Raw genomic sequence first — 27235 nt, 5'->3', positions numbered from 1 at the left:
TCAGAAAGCAAGGGAATGTTTGCTAAATACCAATCTTAATAATGAGACTCTGTTATGAAACAGTTCCCTGCTTGATTCCAGGAAAAGGATAATGGTAATCTAGTACATTCTGCATGGTTTGCAGAGCTGATTTTGCGTATACATGTGTATAAAATATTTTCAAATATCCTCATTTCAGAATTATTCACAAAATTTTTTTCACTGAGCTTTTTTAACAACCTATACTCTTTTGAAAGTTGTTAACTTCTGCTTTATTTGCATTAAAAGATATTTTAGTTTTCACTTTTTATATGAATAGTATACTAATGTCTTTTGTACAAAATACATGTGCATATAATAATTTGAAAATTAATAAAGGAGCCTTTCTGCCTTCCCCTAGGAAGATTAAACATAGGAATCTTTAAGAAGAAACCTTTAGGTCAAGTTTCTGGAAGTGGGATTTCAGAAATGTTTTATCAACCTTTAGCAACTAAAGAACAAAAACTGTGACCATCATTTCATTCAGTGTCCAGGGTGTTGCAAATCTTTTGGTTCATGCTATAGATCAGGAGTTCCTGAAACAATACAAATTCTGGCTCTGTTCTCATTTAAGCCATTTATTCTATGCCAAAACAGGAGTTCTCCTTATTATGAAGCATTAACAACCCAATGGCATACTTGGGATTTTGATGTAGTTGAGAAAAAAGAAAAGGAATGTGAAGCTGTCTCATGCATCCATCTGAGTCCAAATGTGGGATTCTCTGTTGAGCATGTGTGGAAAAGTAGGTTTTCCCTGTGACCAAATGAACTGTTTTTTTTTTTTTTTGTTTTGTTTTGTTTTTTGTTTTTTTCTTTGAAATAATTTTTCATGTCAGTTTAATTTGAGCTGTGCTTCTTCATTTTCACACATTTTTATTTTCGTCTTGCATGATCACTGAGTGTGATATCTTAAGAGTTTTATTCTGTTTTTATTAATTCATTTACTCTTCCCATGATAAATAATGTGCATTGTTGGCTGTGCAAACAATTTGCTGCTCTTTCTGGAACTTGAAAACAAAGGGCTGAAACACAGAAACCAGAATACAAATAAAAATGCCATTTATCATTTGGTGGCTGACCAAATTAAAAATAGCATGGCTAAGAAAGTATTAAGTGCACTTAAAAAACCCCTGTCATTCTGGGCTATCCAGGGGATTTTTGCAGGCTTTTTAATTGTACTAATTAAACATTAGTGTTTGTCTAGACTTCAGGTTGTTTGGAATAAGCAATTTTGCCATAGGAAGGTGGTACTTGGTGATTTGGTCTGAGTGCAGCTGAGGACCAGCCTGGCTGTACTTTGCCACGCAGGTTCTGCTCCTTTGGGAATTCAGGTCCTGTGTCTGCTTGAAGATGAATTTCCCGTGCCCTTTATCCCTCACCTTTCCCTGAACAACAGAAGAGCTCACTCATAACTAGCAATCTGCTGGGCATTTGAACTGCTGTCCTTAAAAGATGTAAAGCTGATAATGGGAGGGAAACCATAAAAAAACATGGCTCCTCTCTTTTGTACTAAATTGACTGGAAAACCAGCATCAGCTGTGCTCTTTCTGGAAAAGGACTAACTGGTGAGGGGTTTGAGTTGACTTTTAAAGCTGAGCATTTATGTACACTTAGAAAAAACCCACAACATCCAAAATTATGTCAGTTTGTTGAAATGTTCTGACGATATATAATTGTTTTCCATGTACTTTTAATTTAGCAGGAGATTGTAGTAAGGTTCAAATGTGAATAAGACAACACCAGACAACAAACAACAACAGTCTAAACTATGCATGGCCAATGACCTGATTTTCATCACTCTTTAAGAAATAGATTTTGAAAGATTTGCATATTCCTACATAAAAGTTTTGAGTCTTCCTTCTGATGGGGAAAGTGCAGAATGATCAACATCATCTTTAGAAAGCTCTTTATGAGTTAGCATCATTGTTTCTGTCTCTAACTCCTTCCAAAATCACTTGTTCTTCCTCTCTGATATTTCAGTGTGGTCTTCATCTCCTAGTGAATAATAATTGATGTGCATGCTTTTAATTGGTCAGTGGTGCCTGAAAAACAAAACACAGTGCAAGAGGGTAGAGAGGGTACCTGAGCAATTTGGAATTGATTTTGCTACACAAAAATTGCAGTGAGATTCCACTGAATAAAGAAATCTCTTAAAGCCTGGACTATCAATGCAAAATAGAAATGAGATGGTACTACTGACATATCGGTGGAGGTAAGGGAAGTTACAGGTAGAAATCCTGCTGGTATTTCAGAGACCTTAGTCTCACTATTGGCAAATTAGGGTGTGTTTCCATTCTTATCTAGTAAAATCATAAATAGATTTATGTACTGAACTCAAAAAGCTTATTTGCATCACTTCTGCCACTTCTCCCATATTTTCTAGCATGTTAATAGGATACCTTGCCTCAAAATTCTTACATTTCCAGTTTGTAAGATGTTTAGTTTGTTCTGTCAAATGGATGAACTTTTGCAAGCGTTTTACTGAATAGCTTTGATTGTGTTAAATCTGTTTTATAGTCTGTTCAACCCTAGAGCGCTTTTGTGGAGTCTTAGCTACAATACTGGTAACCTTAAATGTTCAATAAATATTTCCTTATTTTGCTTGCTTGTTACTGAGCATACAAAACAAATTTCATGTCAGGAGATCCAGAAGATAATGTTACATTATATATGTAGAAGTTTTCATTAGCATTAGCAAAAGCTAGAGAGCCTTCTTTGTGCAATTACATATTAAATCCTTTTAAAATATATTAGCTGTGTTGAATAGGCATTTGTTTTATATCACTTAAAAGTTACGGCATTCTAAATGACTTAAATTCACAGATACTGGAACAGGAGTTCAACATTGAAGAGAAATATTTGACTGAATTTAGAACAAAGGTCTTAGGTAACAGAATTTTCATTTGCTGCAAGAGATTAAATATACAGAAAGATAAACTACTGTTTGTCCCCACAGTTAGATGAATAATTTGGAGAAATTGTAAGTGCTTTTAGTCTATCTTTAGAAAAGCTCTCTGACCAAAGGAGGTTTTCTGAGAGCAGAACTGAACCCCCGGTGACTTGCAATCACAAAGTCTTATATCTGCACAGGAAGGATGACTAAATGATGTACCAGTTCAGGTGTGATTTATGACCCTCCAAGTCTCCCGACTCCAGAGCCAAACTTCCATGTGCTTAATGTCAGTCTTTAATACCTATAGGAACATGTACTTCAGTCTGTGTGGAGAGATACCATCATAAAAATAGGCGCTCTTGGACATTTTCATTCTTGTTGGTGTCATGAGATGGGGGTTTTCTTCTGTGTATGTTGTGATTCCTTGAGTCATGTTAATTTCCTGTCTGTCAAAGAAATACAAGATGTGGCCATGACCTTGTGTTGCACCATTCAACTGGAAAGTGTAATAAAAACAGCTTTGAAATAAAATATTTCTTAGGAAGGGACTTTTTGCCAGTAAAAATGTTGAAAACTACTCTAGTCATCATTTAAATCCCAGAACATATCTATTATTTTCACTGTAATTACCAAGAAAAGAGAAAAGACTAATGGTTTTAGACCCGTGAATGATCTTGAAATAATATTAATCTGCTCCAAATTAGCTGATGGCTTGTTTTCAAATAATGATTCATGGTAGTATTTTACTAAGCTTTTTTTTTTATTCTCTTTAATAGTTCAGAACTTTGGTTCATTTGCCAGACTGTGCTCTATGTGGTCCTGCCTTCAGTGCTTCAAAAGTTTAAGGAACATATATATAGCTTCAGTTAAACCTTTTGAAGAAGTATATACTTGAAATTGTGTATAGACTTTGCCATTTAAAGCAGGGAGAATCCAGTTGAAGTATGCTTGATGGCAATCTTCTTATTGTGAGTTTTGGAGCAGTGTTTAAAAGTGGCTATGCTCATTGTAGAAAAGTTTAGGGAAAGAAGAATACAAGAAAAGTGTTTGGAGGGTCTGTATGACTTGGCTCCTTCATATGCTCTCAGATTTTCCTACAGAGAAGATGATTTAATTCCTTTTCAAGACAAGTAAACCAAGTAGATGCTATAAAGGAAAAGAGCCAGCTTTCCTAGTGGTTGATAATACTTAATCAGTTTTTGAAGATGAAAGAGGAAAGACATTAGAAGTCAGTATTGCAAAAATGGGTTTCTAAGGTGCCTTAAACTCAAGACTTGGTCAGTAAATCCTGGGCTCTTATGTGGATACCATCCCTATGGAGCAGTGAGGAAGAGAAGAGGGGTGAAAACCCAACAGTCCCCCCAGCCTTGGAGATGATTATAATAGGATCATTTCAGTTTCAAATTACCTGTATGTTATAAATTTATAGATGCTTTAATTTTAGCATATAATGAGTTATACAGGGTTAGAATAAAATAAACTATTTCAGTTGGAAGGGACCTGCAAGGATCACCTGACCCAACTGCCTCAGCCATTCAGGGCTAACCCAGTTAAAGCATCTTGTTAGGGACATTGTCCAAATGCCTCTTGAACGCTGACAGGACTGGGACATCAGCACCTTCCTGAGAAGGTCTGGTCAGGTGTTTGACCAACTTCTAGATAAAGAAATGTCCAGTCTAAATGTCCCCTGGCTCAGCTTTGAAGCATTGCTGCATGCCCCAGTATTGGATCCCATGGAGAAGAGATCACCTTTCCACATCCCTGTCTCAAGAAGCGGTAGGGAGCAATGAGGTCACTGCTCAGCTTCCTTTTCTGCAAATTAGACAAGTCCAAAGTCCTCAACCCATCTTCTTAGGACATTCCTCCCAGTACTGTTACTAAACTTGCAAATGAAAAGACACATATTTAGGATGTTAATGGGATTGCAGTGACCTTTTCCCATCTCTGGTGCCTTGATGGAAGCATATTTCCCTGTTGTACTCTGGCATGAGCCAGAGGTTTGTCCATGGGAGATGTCATAACTTCCTGTTACTTTTGCAGAGTAGGTTAATAAAGTTTAATATTGATTTCATAGCAGAAAGGGAGTGAGTGAAATGCTGGCTTAGTTAAGTATATAGGATTTGCCCCCACTCCATGGGGTTTTATCCAGTGGGCATGCTGTGGGTCAGTAAAGCTTACACTTCTATGCTGAATTTAAATCAGTGAGAGCAAGAATCACTCAGACAATGATTTTATTGTGAACACCTTCCTTACAGTAGCTTTCCTCACAGAATGTCCATCTTATTTGCTCCTATTTGCTGTGAAAATAGAGCAGATGCTCAGTTGGAATTGAGGAGGTAGGTAAGGACACAACAAGAAAAGCATATGGGAGCTTTTATAAAGCTTGATGTCTCAACTGTAAAAATGTAAATTGACATCTCTAGTACAGTTGCCAAACAGCATATTGATTTTTGGTCTGCTAAGTTGCATTTTGCTTAATTTTAAGCAAAAGAACAGTCATATGTACAACATTAAGAAAAGCTGCAACATTGACATTTTGCACATTTTAATGGGATGAAATAGCAGTTAGTTTCAGATCATTTCACCGTGATAATCTAGACATTAAAACATATAAAATCCTTTTGGATTATTCAGTGATATTTTATGTGGGGGAAAAAACCCATGAAAATTAGTTGCATTCTTCTTGGTTTTAATAAAACCTTAAAAAAGCAACTTACCAGAAAACTGAATTCTCTGTCTCCTCTATGACATCGTTTTGCTGTGGGTTGTCCTGTTCCTTAGAGATGTAAACAAGTAAATCTAAGTGCAGACAAATGCAATGAGCACTGCATGTTTAAAAAACATCTAGATAGAATTCATGATTAAAATAATGGAAACCTGCTCATCATAGCAAAAAAATTAAATTGGGAGGCTTATAAAAACTTTTTGGCCACCTAATCTGTTGGATTTGTTGTCTGAGTGATTGTTAAAATGATAAAGCACATAGGTGTTATATCTGATACAACAGCGAAAGCTAACTTGACATTTAGGAGCAATTCAAATTGTTCTCTTGGGTCAATGACATTCTGAAAACACGAGGATTTTCTTCCTGTGAAGGGATTTAGTTTGTATTGTATGTTCTGATGGAGAATGTACAATGTGATGCATATCTCATTCTATCCTGCAGCGATTTAGCTTATCCAGGAGTATAATGATGACCAAAAGCTATGTTTTATCACTTCTGGTAACCAGATCTACCAACAAAGGGAATAGTTTCCCTCTGGCAAAGTAAAACATTGAGGTTAAACACCTCATAATCCTTGGACAGGAGAGTCTTTTTTTTCAGTAAATACAGCTATTTATTGCAATGTACCATTTTTGCCTGCAGTGAATCCTTAAGTGAAAAGCAAAAGTGCAAAATTATTCTGTTGCCCTGTGTAGGGCCAGGAGTTGGACTTCAGTGATCCTGATTGGGTTCCTTCCATCTCAGGATATTCTGTGATTCTTTATTGAGCAAATCCTGTTATGATAAATATCAGTAAACTGTACATTTATTTTCAAAATTTTGTGCAGCTCAGCACCAAAATGATGGTGCTGGATATCATTGCTGGGGGAGCAGCCTCTGCTTCCCTTTGCTCCTGTCTCCCAGGAATGAAACAGAGGAGAAGCACCCACACTGACATTTTTGGATTTATCTAGTGCTGTTTGTTGTTTCCTTACACCTAAAAATAGGGCACAACAATCACAGGCAATGCCTTTGTGCTGTGCCATGTCAGGGGTAGGCATTAATTTCAGCTTAGAGTCCAACTGGCTTGTTGTTCCTCCAAGGAAAAAAAGAGGAAAAGCCCTTTTATATCCAAGTTCCAGTCTCAACATCTGCTCATGGTGAAATAGATATTAATTGCAGCTAAGTGAAATGGCATAAATTGGAAGTGAAATGTTTAGCCAGGGTAATATCCAGAATTGTAATAGGAATTTTAGGTAATGTTTGGATAAGTTAGTACAAAGATATGATTTGGAATGTGTTGATGCTTTTTAACTGACTCAAAAAAAAAAAAAAAAAACCCAACTGACATTACTGTCTGTGTAAGCAGGAATTTCCTATTTAAAATCATATTCATATTTCTTCTGAAGTCTTAGGCTATCAATAATCTTAAAATTTTTTTTAAATGATAGGTGCTTCACAACAGATATAAAACTCTTCAACTTATGCTTCAAAACACAACCCGTTTTTCTAATTTTCTGTTTCATGGCTACATTCTGCAGGGTTTCTTGCACCCACTAAGAAAGCAGCAAGCATTGATTCCTTGAGGTGTGAGACCAAGGTGTTGCTTGCATTGATACCTTTCTCACAACTGAGATTTGTGAAGAAAGCCTAAAAAAGAATGCCTTGGAATATCTAGATACTCTTATTGTCCTCTGACACATTCAGGTTTGTATTTCCCTGAAATGCATTAGATTAATGAAACACAATGCATATTAAGTAAATCAGCCATAGTATTATTATTAAGTCCCATGCTGAGGAACATGTTTTTAAATATTGCCTTGTGCTGTGTGATGTCCAAGTGACATGAAGGTTGTGAACTAAATGTAATAATACATAGGATTTTCAAAGGCTTGTTTTCCAGTGTGATACTTGAAATTAGGACCAAACTCCCCTCTCTGATGTACCCTGTTAACTTCCATGAGAAAACTCATTCAGTGCTGTAATCAAAAGGAGGCTTTGGCTTCCCTGGGAACCCAAAGTCAGGATGTTGCCATGTGGCACAGCATGTTCCCCTCTAGGAAGCTCAAACATTGGTCATTGTCTTTCTCAGATTGAAAAATATGTAAAGCAATCATATTTTTTATACCTGTGAACTGCCCCTATATTAGTAGGTTTGTACACAAAGGAACAAATAATTTCTACTACCTCACTGTTCAAAATACTGGTAGAACACTGAGGTTAAGTGCTTATTTAGGCTGGAAAGGTGAATAATTAGAGCTGTAGAAGTCCAGTCCAAAGCTGATCAAATCCTCCTGATACTCAATTATTTCCTAGAGTAAACTTGCTGGTATTACAGCAGCCCTTTTCAAAGACACCATTCCTCCTTTTCAGCATGTTACACAGAAGGATGCTGGGCATCCAAAATACATTTCATACTGAGAAACATCTGGGGGTTCTAACCAATCTATTTCTCTTTATGCCTTTCTTAATTGTGTGATATTCAGTGTCCTTGCCACTAGGAAAGGACAGGATGAAGCAAAGCATGTGTTGAGCAGGGGCTAACACTCCCAGTAAATGGTGCTAGAACAGAGCCTGTCCTTTTCTTCCTCTTTCGCTTTTCCTCTCTTGGTGCAAAGTGTTTATTAGATTTTATCAGTGACTGCAGTTTGTGCAGTAACTTGGTTGTGCTGATCTTGTCACCAACAACTGTGATTGTCACCTTCTGCTATCAGACTTGTGAGAACTGAGTACAAAGGTAATTTAATACACAGATCAACTTGGCTTTTGTACCAGCAAAAGAGTGGAATTCACCACTTCTTGTGAAAACTGATGAGGACTCTTTTGTCCACACTTTTTTTTGGAGGCTGATGGTGATATTTAAACTGGCTCAAAGAAAGTATAATAATTCAAAAATTAGATACATCAGCATTAATTAACTGGGAAAGACCTGCTTTTGCCATGCATTTCTGTATTTTAAAGCATAACTAAAGCATTTTAGGGCATAGTTTTCAGGGATAACTTTTCCTGTTGACCAGTATAATAGAGTCATCACAACAGCTGCAAGGGATTGGTTACACTGCTGGAATTCACCCGAGTGTACCCAGGTTTTTTCAATGCATGCTTTTCAAAACAAAACAGTTTGATAGCAGGTGTGACCTTTAACTCTCCCTGACTTTGAAGAACTTAATCATCATCATTTGTTCAGCACTGAATATATTTTGCAGGTGGAGGAAACAGAAGGAAATGTAGTTTTGTTTTGATGGGACCAGGGGATGATGAGGAATGACTGTGTTGGTATTTTACCCAGTTTGTGTAAACCAAATTAGGCAAATTCAGTTTTATAGTAGCTCCCATACAGAAGAAAGCCATTTTATCTGCTAATATAAACTGGAATTGTCATAGAAACCTTTATACAAGTCAGCATAAATATAAAGCTTGTATCAGTCATTGGTGGGTGGCTCTGTTTGTGCCAAAGCACTGTCTGATACTGTTACTCATGGCAGAACCCATTATGGCACAGACAAAACCAAGTGACTGAATATATATGGAAATTCAGATCTTTACAAATGAAAGCTAGAAATTAATGTTTGAATCACCTAACTAACAGTAAATATGTCTGTTTATACTTCTCTCTCATCTCTGATCAAACCCAGGAGTCTATGCTGCAGTTAAAAAATTGTTATTCCCAACACTGTGGCTTTGCTCCCTTTTCCATACAGTTGTGAAGGCACATTCAGTGTGTGCTCTGCCTTGGTGCAAGTTCATGAAAGGGCAAGAGACTGTCTGTTTAAGCATTTCTCTTCATCCAGGGTCCTGTTACTGCTCACTATAGATTCAAGTTGAGTGAATTCTGACTTCAGTACCTGGTTTCTGATCCTCCAGTCTAACCTGAGTTGGGAAAAATTGGTTTTGTGGTAGAGGCTGTAGATCAGGCAACAAGCAGTTGCCCAAGCCTGCCACAACTTCTTTTCAGCCTTGAGGAATTTACTGTTCAAAGTAACTTCAGAGCTCAGTTCAGTTGGGTTTCTCTACATTCTGGCTGCGGGTGAGTCTGTTGTAGTGCTACCAGCAGCTTTTAGCATCAATTGGAAAATTGGGTATGTTCTGTACCTCTGGAAGTCAGAGCTGTCCACCTAGTCAGAAGGTTGGTGACACTTCTTAAATTTAATCTTTTGTGGCTGCATTCACCAAGACTCTTATAATACCTTTCCTTAATCCTTGAGTTTCTCTGCAACTGCATATTGGTTATTCTGCTTTTCTCCAACTTCCTCGTGTAGTTCCTTGTTCTTACTACTTTGAAGAACAGCAAATTTCATTTCGATGTAGTGGATTAAGTTTTTCTGAAAATCTCTGAGGAGTCTGAAGTTTGAACTGTTTATCGGTGTGCGAAAGTATATAAATCTATGCTTTTGGCAACCTCAGTGTGATCACTAAGTGATCTATTTTATGCAAGTACCTGCTTCTTAAGTCAGTGATTTCCATACTTTTTTAAAGAATTAATAGTAAATGTGTCCTTGGTGGTAAAACAAATTCATAACTTAACTGAAGCCGTTGTATGGTTACAGCTTCAGAGTGATTTTATGTCACATTCTTGAAATGACTTGCAGATTCTTCATGAAAGTTTTTTTAAAGTGAAGTTTATGTGAATCTTACTGGGCCAGTAGCTAAGGAATTGAAGTGCCCACTGAACAGTGTCAGATAAGAATAATTTTTACTTGGGTTTGCTATCATCTTCTCAAAATAATATATTTTATATTCAATTTTTAAGTAACAAAAACTTGGATAAAAATATTTTATAGAGGTATCCTATGTCATTCTACTTCCTGTATTATGGCAAGAAAAAATATATGGCCAAAATAATTTTTTGGAATGGAATTACAAAGGACAGCTATGAAGTTTTGTGAATTACAGTCAGAACATGGTGTTGTGGTTGTCTGTTTCCATTATATGCAAACTTTGTAATGATTTTCAATAGTATTGAATTTTTATCATATTAGTTTATTTAGTCTCTTGCTGAAAACTGGAAAAGCCTCTGGAATAATAATCCCAAAAATCAGCTGCATAAAATTCCACTTTTGAAAACCCAGCTGTCTGTAGCTGTAATTTTTCTCTGAACTACTTGTTTGCAAAGACTCAATTGAATATGATTGTGGGCCTTTCAAAATAATTCATATCCTAAAATATCTGATGCTTATAATTTATTTTCTTACTCATGTATGAGAATAATTAAATGAATTGTTGTGTGCATGCATATTTCATGCATTCTCAATTACTCTCTTTCTTCTCTTCTTTCAGGCCAGCCAGACCATTCAATTTACCAAAAAGGTAAGCTTCAGTGCTGTCACATCTGAGGTTTGTGGAATTATAAAGGTGGTAGATGACGTGATGGCAAAACTGTTATTCCCTATGCAAAGCAAGAATAAGGAATAGTCAAAGAAAATAATAAACATTCAAATTAAATCAGACTTTAAAAGTATGTCTTTAGGCAGTGGGGAGTAAATTTCTGCAACTGCCATGGGAAACTAGGGTGGCAGATAGTATCAGCAACGTCAAACAACATTTAGAAGAATTGATCTGCAATGGGTCCCTAAATAACCACTGAAACAAGGAGCCAGGGCCAAGTTCTTTAACATTCCTAAAAACACTTCTGTGAATCCTGGAGAGAGCAGGAAGGGGATAGAACATGTAGGATTTCCAAACTCAGGCTCTATTTACAGACAGAAAAGCAGTCTCCTCATTAATACTAGGCCAGAATTTAAAAATCTATGCAGATTTCAATGCTTCTTGTTTTCAACTATTTTAGGCATTTTTATTACAATCTGTGTCTGGGTACTCCATGCCTCAGTACTTTTTTGGTTAAGGGTTACTCTGAGAAGTGGCTTGGTTCTATCATCCATAGTGATAAACAAACCTGACAGACAAGTTCTGAAAATTTTCTCATAGTAGTTTTTAATTCTTCCTAAAACCCCATGTAATCTAGAACACTGGGTTTGGATTGTATAGGCTCTGTGTCATGGTGGGGTCAGAGAAAATAACAGAGCATTGTATTTAAAATTGTCACTGCATCAGAATGGCAACAAGAAACCATCTCAAGTGAAAATACATTAAAAACACAGTCCATCTTTAGGATTTGCTTTCAGTAAAGAGCAGGCCTGTTTATTAAGTATCACATAATATGTAAGTATTTGAGTTACAAAAATCTGGGTGTTGATATGATTTAGGTCACACAAATATCTATTGTTCATAGTGATCTTTTTACAATACAGAAACTATATATGGTACATTTCTGTCTCTGTACAAACCTGAGGAGTGGTTGAACCTGAGGACTGTATATACCTGTATATAGGACCCGAATAGAAAAGTTTGTCAATAGCCACATATTATGCTTAAAATGGGAAAAGAGCCTAAACATTATCTTTTTTACCTTCTCTTTTTGAAGAAAACAGCTGAGGTCTTGCATCACCTTTGGACAAATAGCTTTATAACAGTGGTGCTTTTAGTGGTGTTAAATATAGATTGAATTACTGCATCTCCTAAGCATTTTGAATTACTTAAAGCATGAATTTAAAAAAAAAAAAAAAACCTAAAACCAAACCAAATCTTTTTTAGGTGTGTGAAAAGCATCAAGAGGAAATAAATTAATGAAAGCTATATGCATTTTAATGGTACATAGCTAGCTAAAATTAGTACCATTCTAACAGACTGAAGACAGTGCAAATTAGCATAAAAAATGGGTTTCACTCAGTGTCAGACTTAGGTGAGTTCATTATTCAGTGCTGGAATATTTTTGATGAAAAAAAACGGGTAAGGTATAAATGTGGCTATATGTCTGGGTCATTGCACAACCAAAACATAGTTTTAATTAGGCATCCCGAAGTGGGAGGTTTTATCCTGATTTAGAAAAGTACTAAAGGATGTGATTAGCACTAAGGATATCCTTTCTGAATGCAATTCCTCCCCTGAGGAATTGATTTACTCCATTTTCCCCTTGGATTCAGGCATTTCAGGCAAGTGGTCATTTATGCCCAATCTGTCAGGGTGGTGGCTTCCTCCTTGCAGGGAAAAAAAAAGTAGCTAAACTCATGTTACAGCTTTTTAAGGAGTAAAAAAATGTAAAACCTGCCATTTCTTTAGCCATGTACAGTGGGTTGGGGTTGAGGCTGGTTTTAGGCAATTTGGTGGGAGCTAGAGCCCTCAGCAGCACTAAATAATGCTCAGACAGGTAAAATTAAAAGTAGAGTGGTCAGTCCTTTTTGTCAGCCCGGGTCAGCTTTGCTTATCTGAATTTCAGTATGTGGTAAAAGAAACAAGAGAAATTTGCAGGTGTAAACAAGCACTTCACTATTTTCTCTATGTGGCTTTTTACCACATTAAACACTTAAAACAGAGTTTCTTTTACAGCTGAAAGAAAATATTTCTCATTAAACACCAGTTTAAGAGTGTTCAGCTGAGAATGGAACTGTAGAGACAACATGTCAAAGTGGTAAATCTGGCACTAGTGATGAATAGGAAAATAAATCTTTTGGGTATAACCTTTATTACTTCAGAGCAAATGTCTGTAATGGCTCGTCAGTCTAGCTTGGTGTTTAGAAAAACATTTAGTCCTAAAATAGGAAAATTCTGTTAGGTCATTTACTTCACTTCTACTTTGTACAATTGCTCATTTGGCAAGCTGCCCCTTTGTGATTGACTTCAATGAAAACTTTGACTTCAGATTGCTTTTCAAGTTTTTGCTAATTAAGCTTTTGTGTGAGCATGTCAGAATTATTCCATGTTTACTTAATGGGAAATGGAGAAACACCCAGTGCTTTGGATTTCCTTGCTCCTCAAAGCTCTATTTAGACCCCTAGAGGTGCCTATTTCCACATACTATGGAAAAACAGGAATAAGCTTGCTCATGCCATTGATTTTGCAGTCAGAACACTAGGAACCCACTGCTGGAGTGGGGAGATGGACAATCAATCCCTCCCTTCTTAGCAGCAGGACAGAAAATTTCGGTCAAGGTGATAATTGTATTGTGATTAATTAGCAAGTAGCTCTTAAAAGTGTAAGAGCCATAATCTTTTAAGACAGTAGAAATAAGTAAAGGAGCTCTCTGCTGTAAACTTTCATGTTATGCTGCTTGTAAGTTGAGGAGGAAATAAGAATGGAGATCTTCTTGATCAATATTTAATATGTACAGAGACCATTTATATAGAAGGATTCATAGCCTGTAGTTACTTTTCTAATGCCTTTATGGGACTTCTTATACTCCCTTTGCTGCCAGTATTAAACAATGTTGCTTTCGAAACATAAACTCTATGAATTCAAATCTTTATTGTAAGAAAATTCATTTAGAAATGAAGATTTCTTCATTTCACTTAATTTTATGAACATTTCTCTTGAATTAACAAAAATTAAAATATTGTACAAAAATAATGAAAATTAGGTGTGCATATAACAATTCTTCTACTCATAAAATTTAGAATGAACTAGGTGTTAAAATCCAAGGATGGATGTTATGCTGTAAGACTGGACACTTAATGTTGGTTAGTTTATGTATCATGTTGCCAACCCCTTGCATCTTTGAACTACAACAGATTTCATGGATCATGAATATGTAGGGTTTGAATATTTTTTTAATGACTGTTTTAAAAATAGAGGAAATGTTTTCTTTGAGTTCTGCTTTAAAACAGATCTTTCTTGGATTTTTTTCTTTAAAATGCTTACGTTTAAAAAAGATCACAAGTAGTGATGTTTTCTCTCACTAAATTTTTGACAAAGCATCTTTTTCTTTATCGTTTGCAATCATGGATAAGCTTGCTTTTTTGTTAAAATCCTAGGGAAATTAATAGTCTGATCTGAAAAGTTCTTTAGAGAAGTATGGATTAGTTCTGTGTGCAGCTTCTGTTGCTGTAGCACCTCTCCCTGCTTCTCTTCCGTAGCTACGCTGCCCTTATCGCCGACTGGCCCGTGGTGGTCCTGGGCATGTGCACTGTGCTCATTGTGGTATGTGCACTCGTGGGAATATTAGTTCCCGATCTTCCAGATTTCTCTGATCCACTGCTGGTAAGTCAATATCAATCAGGTATACTGTCAAATAAGTATTTTTTGTTTGCCATGTTTTCCAGTGGAACCAGTAAACAGCAAATGCAAGTACAGCAATTGATACAGTATTAAATCTTGACATTGGAGCAGCAAATGTTAATACAAAGCTGTAGTTGCCATCAAAGAATGTTACCCACTTGTTTCCATTCCCTCTGCATTTTGCTAAGGTCATGTGTCCTTCAGCAGAACTGCTTCAGATTTAATAATGTAAATTCATCCCAATTTTAGATGTACAGCACAGACCATACGTTCTAAATAAGGTTTCAAAGGATGAAGGCCAGGATCTGTTAAAGGAGAGGGGATTCTAAGTGCCTTCTGGGGATGAAGTGGTAGCCATATTGAAAGGATAAAAGTTAGTTTTGTCAGATTCTATTAAATATTGCAGTAATTTTTTACTTTTCATTAATTGTCTTAAGCATGAGTAGCTTTCAGGATTTTTTATTGAAAATATGGCATTTAATCATTATCCTCAAATAAAAATAAACTGTTCCTGTTAAGTTATTTGTACTTACAGTATAGTATGCGTATCTGTACCTATCCATATGGATATTTCTTGAAAACAGCCAAGTTGTTAAAATTGTTTCAAAGCCACTTTCCTAATTATTTAAATATTTGCCTTATTAGAGAAGTACAGAAGAAATATTTAACAGTTTTTAATCATATTTAATCAATTAAGAGTGATAATTGAGATACAGAAGAGGACTTTGTAGAATGCCCTTCCTCTGAAAACCAAGTGTTGAACATTTGATGAACTAAATCATCTCTTCTCAGGGAGAGGAGTAGGACATGCAAGAACTCTTAATCCCTCGTCACTCTCTACAGTGGGTCATTATTTTGTCTGACTTGTCATGAAGCATTTTACCTCTAAAAGTAGATGCCTGGAGTAATTAGGCTTCGTAATGAGAACTGTCCATCACTTTGATCCGCTCTCCCGTTTGAGCTGAAGAATGAAAAGCATTAATGGAATTTTGTGCTTCTCTCCCCTTAGGGTTTTGAACCCAGAGGTACAGCCATAGGACAGAGATTGGTGACATGGAACAACATGGTGAAAAACACAGGGTACAAAGCAACACTTGCAAACTACCCTTTCAAATATGCAGATGAGCAAGCTAAAAGGTAAGGCTTTATAGTAAAAATGTTTTGTTTTATTGGTGGTTTTGTATGTATATCATGCTTTCACCAGTACACTCTGAATATATATACTGTCACTGATTTCAATAAATACAAAATCTAATATTCTGCAGTTCTTAAGGCCTTTCAAACCAGGCTAGATATTTCCCATTGCCACCTTTTTAAAAAAATGTATAATTTTACTTTTCTCTATGGATATTTTTGATGCTGAACTCAATGTCCTTTCATTTGAAGTCTCTTAATTTAAAGAAAAGATTAAATTACTGTTTCAGTTTTTGTATACCAAAAGCACATTGGTAAAAATATGTTTTCTTATGTGTAAGTGCCTTTAAGCTGTGTGACTTGTGTGGATGGTGCTGCTTTTAACAATTTCTTTGCAAAGGTAAAGTGAAACTCTTTGTTCTGGTTTAGTCATCAAGATGACAGATGGTCAGATGATCACTATGAAAGAAAGAAGAGGCAAGCAGACTGGAACTTCCACAAGGATACCTTTTTCTGTGATATTCCAAGTAAGTGGAGAAATGATGCAAGGAAAGCTAAAAACTTCTGACAGTTCAGAGTTTTCTGAACTCTTCTGTACATTGTATGCCATATTAGGAAGATTTTTTTACTTAATTTATACACACAATAAACACCACCTTTCTCCGTGCAGAAATTTTGATAAAATTGGACTGAAATGTTTCAAAGTCACTTTCAGAATTATTTAAAGATTTGCCTTATTACTTCTATTCTATTAGCTCTTTCTTGGAATAAGCTGTATTTACTTGAAGTGCTTCCTTTAAGTGTTTCCATTTCCTGTAAGAAATTTTATTAGTTCTTTGTAGTACTGTAAAATCAGTATTTTGTGTGTGGCTAGAGATGTAGTCCTTAATTCACACTTGGGAAGAAGTTGTTTTTTGTCCATGCCATTAACTTAACTCTGAAAAACCTAAAGAAAATACTTTCGTGAATATGTCCTAAAGGCATCTACCAATTAACTCTGAAATACCTAAAGAAAAACATAAACAAAATATGTCCTAAAGGCATCCACCAATTATATTTTGTACAGAATGTAGGGGTTTGTTTACGGAAAAAAAAATACACACAAAAAAACCCAACAAAGAAAACATCCCCCTCAAAGAAACAGAAATAAAAATAAAATGTCCCTACCTTAAAGCACTGTAGCCTTATGAAACTGACTAAGTTAAACTTAGAGGACAAAAAAGACAAAATCTTTTGACTTTTTATAAGGCACGCTGCAGAACTTTGGTAAGTCCTCTTCTGGCAGAGAGTTGTAGATCTTGCCTCTAGTCATAGAAGGACCTGAGCTCTTTTTTGCTTATTTCCACATGTGAGGACTAATAACAGAGCACAAAAACACATTTGTGAAATTATTTCTTTAGATTACTTGGTCTAAGAGAGCAATGACCAGGGAAAAGCAGGGTGAAGAACAGATTTTTATTCTTTTTTTTTCAATTACAATATGGTCTTATATCTAAGTGAGAGGATGGGAGCAAGGTCATCATTTCTGCTCCTGTGAGCAGAACCAAATTAGCATATCATGAGTGAGAGAGAGGAAATGTATTTGGTACTCTGCTGAGCATTCTTGAAGCAGAATTAACTCCTCTTATCCAGGCTGCTGTTCTGCACAGTCTCACTCTCCTTCTTTCCTCTGCTGTTTCTGTGTAGTCTCAGTTGTGACAGTCATGAAGGACTTGCATTTCTATGGGAAAATTTGCCAGTCCATTATGTAAAGAAAACAGTTGATTTCCTCTTGACCCACATTTGTCATGCCTGGTATCTTTCTTTCTCTGCTCCAGGACCTCTAGATTTCAGTTCCCTTGATCCTAAAGCATGATTGGAGATCATAAAGCACTGCCTCTGAGTCTGTTCATTGCAGCCTTGTGGAAGGCAAAAATTCTGTAGCTTCACAGCAGTGGGGAAAATTCAGCCTGTTGAGATTTTGGAATATTTTAATTAATGTGATAATGTTTCTTAACCCAGAGTACCATACTGTGTTAGGCAGTTCTACATATTTGTGTTTGTATATTTGCTTCCCTTGTGAGCTCTGCAGACAGAGCTCACTGCCACTAAGTAATTATTTCCTTTCCTAAATCTGTCTTCTCATAAATGGGATTTAATTTGTAATTTAAGCTCCATGTGTCTAAACTGTGGAATTCTTGAAAATGGACTCAAGGATATCACAACAATTTCCACTGCAGTCATTTGCTTCTAAAGCAAAAACATTCTTGTAGAAACAGCTTTATAATTATTATTTATATTCCCAAATGACTTACTAAATCAGCCTCTGATTACTATTATCAGTGTACTGCCATTATGCTGTGCCAAGAATTTCATAGTTTGCTGATTAGATCTTTTGATTTTTATTTGTTTGTCATATTTCAGAAGATAGTTTGCTTAAATAGAAGTCTGTAGAGCTTCTGAGTGGTATGTAGTATTGAAGATACTATATTTACTATAAGCACTTTAAGGAAATTGAAACTTTCATGTGGAGTGAGTCTTACGGATAAACAGCTTGTCTTGAAAAGGAGGTGAATTCCCATGACTTGACAAAGATTTCCTGTCATTTGAATGGTGGGAATTTGCCTCAGCCTTTGATACCAGGCCCACCCAAACAATCAGTGAAAACCCTCTTCTGTAATTTCAGGTGATCGCTATTCACGAGTAGTGTTTACATCAACAGAAGGAGAGAATTTATGGAATTTGAATGCAATTAAGTCAATGTGCAATGTAGACAACTTGAGGGTAAGTCAATTTGGCATTTGTCTCACTTGCAAATACAGAGCATACATTTGAAACTTTGTTTTGCTACCCACTGCCATCCAGTAGCATATGAGAGGACATTATGTGGTTCAGCTCCTGTCAAATCGTCAGTCAGCATGTACCTGCAGTTAAAAAGCAACTTTCAGTTTGTAGATCAGGTTATATATTGGGGAATATCTTTGAGTTCTCTACTAATAGCGTCCAGAATGGGGTAGAAGAGAGTTGCTTCAGGAAAGGACTGTCTTAACTTTTACTCTGTGTTTCCTTATAGAATATTATTCTATGGTTTTTTGTTCTTGGGTCCCAGCAAATAATTGATTTTTCTTGTGTTTTCACCTCCAGGTGAAATAACTATAATCTCACAGTATATGCAGTTTTCTCTGACAGCCAGTGGATCACTCCAATTAATTTTTCTTTTGTTAGTTTAGAATAGGATGGCAAATGGAGAGTAAAGGGACTTAAGTAAAATAGCTGGAGATACTAATCTTCATTTAAACTTTATCTGTAAAATATACGCTTGTCACTTGCTAGACTGAACTCCTTTGAACCTCTCGTGAACTTTTGGTCCACATACTGATGGCTTTGCATGGAAATGAAGCAATATGTTTTTCATCTGTTCATAGTGAACAAATTATTTCCATTTTGCTCTTCTCCAAAACAAAAATAACCACAGGCAACTTAATTCATATATCTCATTTATTTAATGAGAAATATTTTCATTATTAGATTGATCATTGCCTATTAGACAACTGCATTAATTTAGCAAATTCCCAAACTGTTTCCTCTACAGCAGCCATCATCTGCTGGCTTAAAATGTTGAGCTGTAGTGGAACACTGTATAATGAATCTCCCTTGGCAGTCCGCTGACAGGCATTTTGTCCTGGCTGGCTCCCTTGTTGAAGTGAGTTTTGTCCTCCCATACTTGTTAAATGTTCCTTATTTCCCCATCAGAGATGATTGCACTGACAGGATGGCTCATGTGGTTTTATCCCGTATCTCTTGCAATCAGAACGAGCCAGGTGAGCAGAGTACAGGATCTAAAGCAGACCAGCTGTTTTGAATGAGCTAAACTAGGGAGTCATCATATCACCAGTTCAGTCAGGAGATCCAGGGGAGAATAACATTTAACAAGGGTAAAAATGGGGACTGAGGGAGGAGATGCTCATCTGTGCATTTACTATAGAATTGTAGTCATACAGGCAGCTGATGCAGGTAAATCCCAGGTAGTGCAGATCATTGCAAAGCAATGCAGTCTGAATTTAAAAACATCATTCTGTTTAACAGAAGGTATTTAATCACCTCTGAAGAATATCTCTCTAATGACTGCACTACTCCTGAGAATTTTTTATTTTGTTCTTCCTCATCTGCTCACCTTGATAATAATGTATTATATCAAATACTGCTATACTTTCTGATGAAAGGATGAAATTACTTTACTACAACAAACAAGGACCATAAAATCAGCTCTTCCTTTGAAATAAGAACACTTCAGAAAATGAAATGTTTGCTGCATCATCTACACCCACAACTATGTAGATATTTATAAAGAATATTGTTGTAAATAATGGTCTTGCAGATCTTTCTTTGTAAATTACTTAGGAATAAAATAATTAAACACCTCAGCTGAGTAGAACAGCAGTGCATCATGGTAGCAGCATTGATTTTTAGCTAGTTAATGTAGAAGACAAATGAATGTGGTTAGACTTTGGTATTTTTGCCTGTCTGTGCATATAAATTTATTAAAAAATTAGATACTCAGGGCTCAGAAAGGGATGAAGTTTTTTCATAGTTTCTTTTTAAATGCTCGTTACTTACAAATAACATTTTAAATTATATTAACACTTTCTGGCAGTGTTTAAGTACTTCTAACACTTTGTAGAACTCACAATGTGCTGTGCTATGTCCCACTTCGAAATGCTAAGTTCTGTTAGCAGCCAGTCCCTAGGGAGGCTGAGGATGCTGATTTGTACTGCAGCCATAACAAAAAAATCTATGACTTTGGTGACCTTCTGGTCTTACAGACTTTTCTGGCTGTAGTTATTTTTGGTTTTGAGCTCATGCTTGTTTAGGGCCACAGTTCTGTTGAATTAAGTGGAAAACCTTTCTGTATTCAAAGACAGGAAAATCAGGCACTGCTTGCTGGAAATGCCAACCTTAGAATTTATGTGTTTTTCTGATGATAAGCAGGATATCAGCACCAACTAGTATTGGCTTTAATGTGGAACTAACAGCATATCCTCTGTGTATTAATTGTATTCCCATCTGCTTGTAACTACTTTAACCATAGTTTTACTGACACTTAGGGGCTCTACCCTGCAGCTGTTCAGCATATGCAAGTCCTATAATCTTCATGGAAACTTTATATACAAAACAGTTATAGGAGGTGTTCTAATTTTTTTACTACTTGGATAAGAAGAGCTTTTTTTTTTCACCTGTTAATTGCAGAATGTTTTCCTTATAAACTGTAAACAGTTATTTTATAAACTTTAATGATTGTATATTATGTCTTCAGACTGCTTCCCCAAAGCAGTGGATTTGTGATTCTCTGTCACTGCAGAGAGCCATTTGGGCAGATCTGCCCACAGATGCGTGCAGGTTGCATGGTTTTGTTTCCTTACTTGTTCCAAAATAAATTGAAGTGGTGCCAGTGGCAGACCAGGTCTGGAAACACCAGAAGGACTTTCCAGTTCCTTTACATCACCAACAAAGCCCAATGCTGCAATCTATTAATAGTTTACATAGTATTTTAATGAGCTATCAAGAGCTAAGTTTTGTATTTTACTTTCTAATTTCCAGCTTCCAGCTCATGTTACTTTATCTTTGGCAGCAGTTACTTTGCCAGTGAATGTTTATGGCTTACAGCAAGTGTAGAACAGTATATAAACCTCATTGTCCCATCTTGAACCTGAATACATACAGAAGACAATACCATCCTATCCTCCCAGTTTGCCTATTATATCCTCATAAGACTAACCTGGAGATGTGCCATGAAAAGCACAGATATGCTATTCCAGTGCTTCCTTTTATTTAGTAGGTTGTTCAGTTTTTCCTGAGTTTGCATGTGTGTTTTTATCTGGAAACAATCAAATGTGAATTATCCTGCTTTTGTGGAATGCCAGTTTGTTATTGTTCAGAAACTTATTGACAAAATTTGGTCCATATTCAAGCTTTTATAACTGCTGAGAGAATCCCCAAGTGTATTTTTTGGTCTGCAGTATGAAGGAGTGCTAATAATAAGCCTGTGCAATTTTACTGAAGAAAAAAAGAAAAAAGGGACTAAGTGGTTTCTTTCAGATCACTTAAATTTAAAGCATACATGGACAACTGTTTCAGGGTGCACTCCTATAAAATCTGAAGCACATGGCTTTATTTATGTGACTGTATTAATATGTGTAATATTCTATATAACTTGATCAAAACATAACTTTTACATGTATCTGAACTATTTGAAGGACTAATTCTACTTTGTCACATATTAACAGAAGTTCTGTTTTTGGAGACTTTTATTCCTTGTGCTCTTCAAAAATTGATTTTTCTCAACTTGAGAAAATTTCACTGATTTAACCTTGTTACTTAAGAGTTTCACTACTGGTTTATATTTACTTCCAGTTTGCGTAGAAGTGTCTTGAGGTGATTTAGCTAAATTGTGCTCTTACTGTCTTCAACTAAATCTGGAGTATTCTGGAAGTGAAAGAAAAATATCCCCATAAGGGATTAAGCCTCATTTAGTTCAGGAGAACTTTAGCCAGAATGTGCTGTGCACCGCGGATGCGGTGTTCAGAGGCATGACTTGTTATTTTGGGGTGCTTCATGACAGTGGAATTATCTTGTGCTTTGGAAACCCTGCATGACTTAGGGACACAGAGTGCCTGGGTGGCAGGCAGAGCTGTCTGGGGACACTGCCTGCCAGCTGTACAAGAGCTAAAAGAGACTCATAAAATCAGGGTTGTAGAAGAGAGATCGGGTGATGGAATTTATGGTAAAGCGTCACATCCTTTCTTTCAGGATTATAAATCCTTGCCTCTCTGAGGTACGTCAGGATATGATTCCAAGTAGAGTGATACTTCACTGGTGTAGAGCTGATTGTTTATTCTCAGGAGTATAGCATGAGATAATGGAAGAGAGTTAACAGTCCTCAGAATGGAAGATCCTCAGTGGATTTTCAAATAATACTCTAAACACTTTTGCCAATTCTGTGCCACTGTGACAAGTCTGTATACTGGCTGGTTTAGTCTGCTGCATGTAAGAGGATACTGATCAAAACCAGTGTGTGTGTAAATAAGAATTTAATACGTTAATGCCAAAGGACCGTAAACTGAATTTTCATAATTTCAAGGGTCGGTTTTTTTGGTTACTGAATGTTTCAGACTGTTACTTTGAATTGGATTTGTCTCCCTGTCTGTCTTTATACAGATCAGATCCCATTCCCAGTTTGGTGATCTGTGCCAGAGAGCCACTGCTGCTTCGTGCTGCCCCAGCTGGACACTGGGCAACTATATTGCTATTCTGAACAACAGGTCATCGTGTCAGAAGATTGTTGAACGGGATGTTTCTCACACCCTAAAGCTGCTTCGCACTTGTGCCAAATACTACTACAATGGGACCCTGGGGCCGGACTGCTGGGACATGAATGCCAAAAGGAAGGACCAACTCAAGTGTACAAACGTGCCTCGCAAATGTACCAAGTACAATGCTGTTTACCAGATCCTTCACTACCTTGTGGATAAGGATTTCTTAAGCCCAAAGACAGCTGACTATGTCTCACCAGCTTTAAAATACAGCATGCTTTTCTCTCCCACCGAGAAAGGGGAAAGCATGATGAGTATTTATCTAGATAACTTTGAGAACTGGAATGCTTCTGATGGTGTAACAACTGTCACAGGGATTGAGTTTGGAATAAAACATAGGTTGTTTCAAGATTATTTGTTGATGGATACTGTGTATCCTGCCATAGCAATTGTAATTGTCCTGTTAGTTATGTGTGTGTACACCAAGTCCATGTTTATCACGCTGATGACTATGTTTGCAATAATTAGTTCCTTGATTATTTCTTATTTTCTCTATCGGGTAGTATTTAATTTTGAGTTCTTTCCATTCATGAATCTCACAGCATTGATTATCCTTGTTGGGATTGGAGCAGATGATGCTTTTGTCTTATGTGATGTTTGGAACTACACAAAGTTTGATAAACCTCATGCTGGAACCTCTGAGACAGTGAGCATCACATTGCAACATGCTGCTCTTTCCATGTTTGTTACAAGTTTTACAACCGCTGCTGCCTTCTATGCTAATTATGTCAGCAATATCACAGCAATCAGGTGTTTTGGTGTTTATGCTGGCACTGCCATTCTGGTGAATTATGTTTTGATGGTTACATGGCTGCCAGCTGTAGTTGTATTACATGAACGATATCTTCTCAATATTTTCAGTTGCTTTAAGAAACCTCAGCAGAGGGTATACAACAACAAAAACTGCTGGACAGTGTTGTGCCAGATGTTCCACAAGATTATTTTTGCAATCTCAGAAGCATCCAGGATATTTTTTGAAAAAGTTTTGCCATGCATTGTTATCAAATTTCGGTACATTTGGCTTTTCTGGTTCCTTGCCTTAACAATTGGTGGAGCGTATATTGTGTGTGTAAATCCAAAGATGAAGCTGCCGTCATTGGAACTCTCTGAGTTTCAGGTATTTAGGTCTTCTCACCCATTTGAACGATACGATGCAGAATACAAAAAACTTTTTATGTTTGAACGTGTCCACCATGGAGAAGAGCTCCACATGCCGATTACAGTAATCTGGGGTGTCACACCTGAGGATAATGGTGACCCTTTAAACCCTAAAAGCAAAGGAGAGCTGCAGCTAGATACTAGTTTTAATATCGCTAGCCCAGCTTCGCAGGTTTGGATTTTACATTTCTGTCAGAAGTTAAGAAATCAAACCTTTTTTTATCAGACAGAAGAACAAGACTTCACAAGCTGCTTCATTGAAACATTTAAGCAGTGGATGGAAAATCAAGACTGTGATGAGCCATCTCTTTACCCCTGCTGCAACCACTGGAGCTTTCCATACAAACAAGAAGTTTTTGAATTATGTATCAAGAGGGCTATAATGGAGCTAGAAAGAAGCACAGGGTACCATTTAGATAGCAAAACACCAGGACCTCGCTTTGACCTTAATGACACCATCAGGGCAGTGGTGTTGGAGTTCCAAAGCACCTACCTCTTCACACTGGCTTATGAGAAAATGCATCAGTTCTACAAAGAGGTAGACTCATGGATTTCAAGTGAGCTTAGCTCTGCTCCTGAAGGTCTTAGCAATGGTTGGTTTGTGAGTAACCTTGAATTTTATGACCTTCAGGACAGTCTTTCTGATGGTACTCTGATTGCCATGGGCCTTTCAGTTGCTGTTGCATTTAGCGTTATGCTTCTTACAACCTGGAACATAATCATAAGCCTTTATGCAATAGTTTCAATAGCTGGAACTATTTTTGTCACTGTAGGTTCTCTGGTTCTTCTTGGGTGGGAGCTGAATGTGTTGGAATCTGTCACAATCTCAGTGGCTGTTGGCTTGTCAGTGGACTTTGCTGTTCATTATGGAGTGGCTTATCGCTTAGCTCCTGACCCTGACCAAGAGGGGAAGGTCATTTTTTCTTTAAGCCGTATGGGTTCTGCTATTGCAATGGCTGCCTTGACTACATTTGTAGCTGGGGCAATGATGATGCCCTCAACAGTGTTGGCATACACTCAGCTTGGCACTTTCATGATGCTTATAATGTGCATTAGTTGGGCTTTTGCAACATTCTTCTTCCAGTGCATGTGCCGATGCCTTGGGCCCCAGGGTACTTGTGGCCAGATCCCACTACCAAAAAAACTGCAGTGTAATGCCTTCTCTCAGGCCTTCTCAGGTGCCCAAGGGGGCAGAAGTCAAAACAAATCACATCCTGTTAGCAAGTACCAGCTGGACTCCAGAAGTCAAAAACCAGAAATGGAGCATGAGCACTATGAGCTTGAACCTCTGGCATCACAAACCGGAATCTGTAACCCTGCGGAGAACGTGACATATGAAGAAACTCATATCTGCTCAGAGCTCTTCAGCAGCAGGCCCCAAAACTCATGTGTGCCTATGCATCCAGCCTATAATAGTGAAGTGAGTAAAGGCATCAAAAACGTTGCTAATTCAGCTGTGCTGCAGACATCTATTGACCAACACACCATATGCCCAATTTTCTCTCAGAACAGGCAGTGTAGCTGTCCTGATGCATATAAGCAGGTGGCAGTGAAGTGGAGTCCACACTCCTGTCAGCAGTTAAGAGACACCTTCTGTTACCAGTGTTCTCCCTCCCCGGGGACTGTGCAGATCCAGAGCTCTGTAGCTCCTATAAATGCTTTACAGCAAGCTGCCGAGGATTATGTGCATCCAGTCCAGCATGTCCTCCATTGCAACTGCCTTCAAGGAAGGCTCAAAAGAACGATGACACAAAACTGTCTGCCTAAAAATTTTTTCCTGCAGTCCGTGCAACAGTTCCAGGCACATCAAAGAATAAACAGGACAGATACACATACTCATCAAAACCCAGAAGAAAATGTAAGAACTGTTCCAAAGGTAATGAGCTCCTCACAGTTCCTCTGCCGTAATGCAGCACCTCTAATAGTGCATTGCTCTGAATGTGAGAAGAGTGTCTCAAATAACCAAAAGGGATTCTGTCAGCAGACAGACAAGTGTGATGAAAAGGGTGGTACAGAAGCGAACGGGGTGGAAAGCAAGAAAGCCTCTCTGTCAAAGCAGAAAAAGAAAGCTGAGAGCAGGATAGATCAGCATTCTTTGCAGAATGACCAAGTTTTGAAGGCTGACCAAAACAATAAAAAACACCTGCTGACCAGGTCAGGGAGAGAGGCTCACTCTGAGGGTTGCCATGAAAGTTCACACTGTTGTGGCAAGGCAATTGCAGTGAAGTGCAGTTCTGTTGACTGTCAAATGCCAAACATCGAAGCCAATGTGCCTCCTATGTTAATGCGCCCAGAACTTTCCAATGAAAGTTTGTTAATAAAAACACTATAATAAACCTTTAGTTTGGCAATCCTGCGTCTTTCTTTTAAAAGTAAGTTTAAAGCACTAGAAAGTCCTGAATAAATATGAATTATAATTTGCCTTTTGAAATGAAAAATGTATTTTATAGAACAATAACATTTATACATTTCATAAAGCCATTGCATGTAGTAAAACCTGATGTTGTCCAGAATGTTTTTTTGCTGTAACTCATAAAGTGGATTATGCTTAATTTAGATTTTGTTCCAGCTTTGTTATAAGCTAACACTTGAAGTGCTAGCAATATGAAGAAATTTATGGGAATAAGAAATTAGTGTTTGGTTTCTCCTTATAAACCATCTCGAGAAATAAAGTATTACAAAGAAACTCTCCCTGTTCTGAAGCCAGGGCTTGTGAGATCAATAACGTTTGGGGCAGACTGAGATTGCCACATTTCCTGAGTACATCATTTACGTTTCTTCTGCTGCCTTGGCAGGTTTCTGCACACTTTGAAACAGCAGCAGGACTGTAACTGTGTTCTTTCAGGATTGTTTGACACACCAGCTCTGCAGGGTATCCTTTTTGGGGAATAGTTTTAACTATTCATCCTAACAAAATCTAAAGAAAAGCTC

At 37.2% G+C, this 27235-nt stretch overlaps 1 protein-coding gene across 8 annotated transcripts in view; it reads left to right on the top strand.

The window, feature by feature from the left end:
- The window catches only part of DISP1 (dispatched RND transporter family member 1), an 83344-nt gene extending 56698 nt beyond the window's left edge, over positions 1–26646 (top strand). For 7 of the 8 annotated variants that reach the window (XM_068185563.1, XM_068185570.1, XM_068185565.1 and 4 more), the window contains exons 3-8: positions 10893–10922; positions 14522–14645; positions 15673–15800; positions 16227–16324; positions 18463–18560; positions 22992–26646. In XM_068185563.1, coding sequence (XP_068041664.1) covers positions 10893–10922; positions 14522–14645; positions 15673–15800; positions 16227–16324; positions 18463–18560; positions 22992–26636 — 4123 coding nt within the window. In that variant the 3' untranslated portion in view covers positions 26637–26646. The remainder of the gene's footprint in view (positions 1–10892; positions 10923–14521; positions 14646–15672; positions 15801–16226; positions 16325–18462; positions 18561–22991) is intronic. The other variant, XM_068185564.1, reaches the window with a different exon arrangement.
- The last annotated feature ends 589 nt before the right edge of the window (positions 26647–27235 follow it).

Source organism: Anomalospiza imberbis, chromosome 3, assembly GCF_031753505.1.
Source record: "Anomalospiza imberbis isolate Cuckoo-Finch-1a 21T00152 chromosome 3, ASM3175350v1, whole genome shotgun sequence".
NCBI lineage: Eukaryota > Metazoa > Chordata > Aves > Passeriformes > Viduidae > Anomalospiza > Anomalospiza imberbis.
The sequence above is the reverse complement of the archived record's forward strand: the minus strand, read 5'-3'. Positions and strand labels throughout refer to the sequence as shown.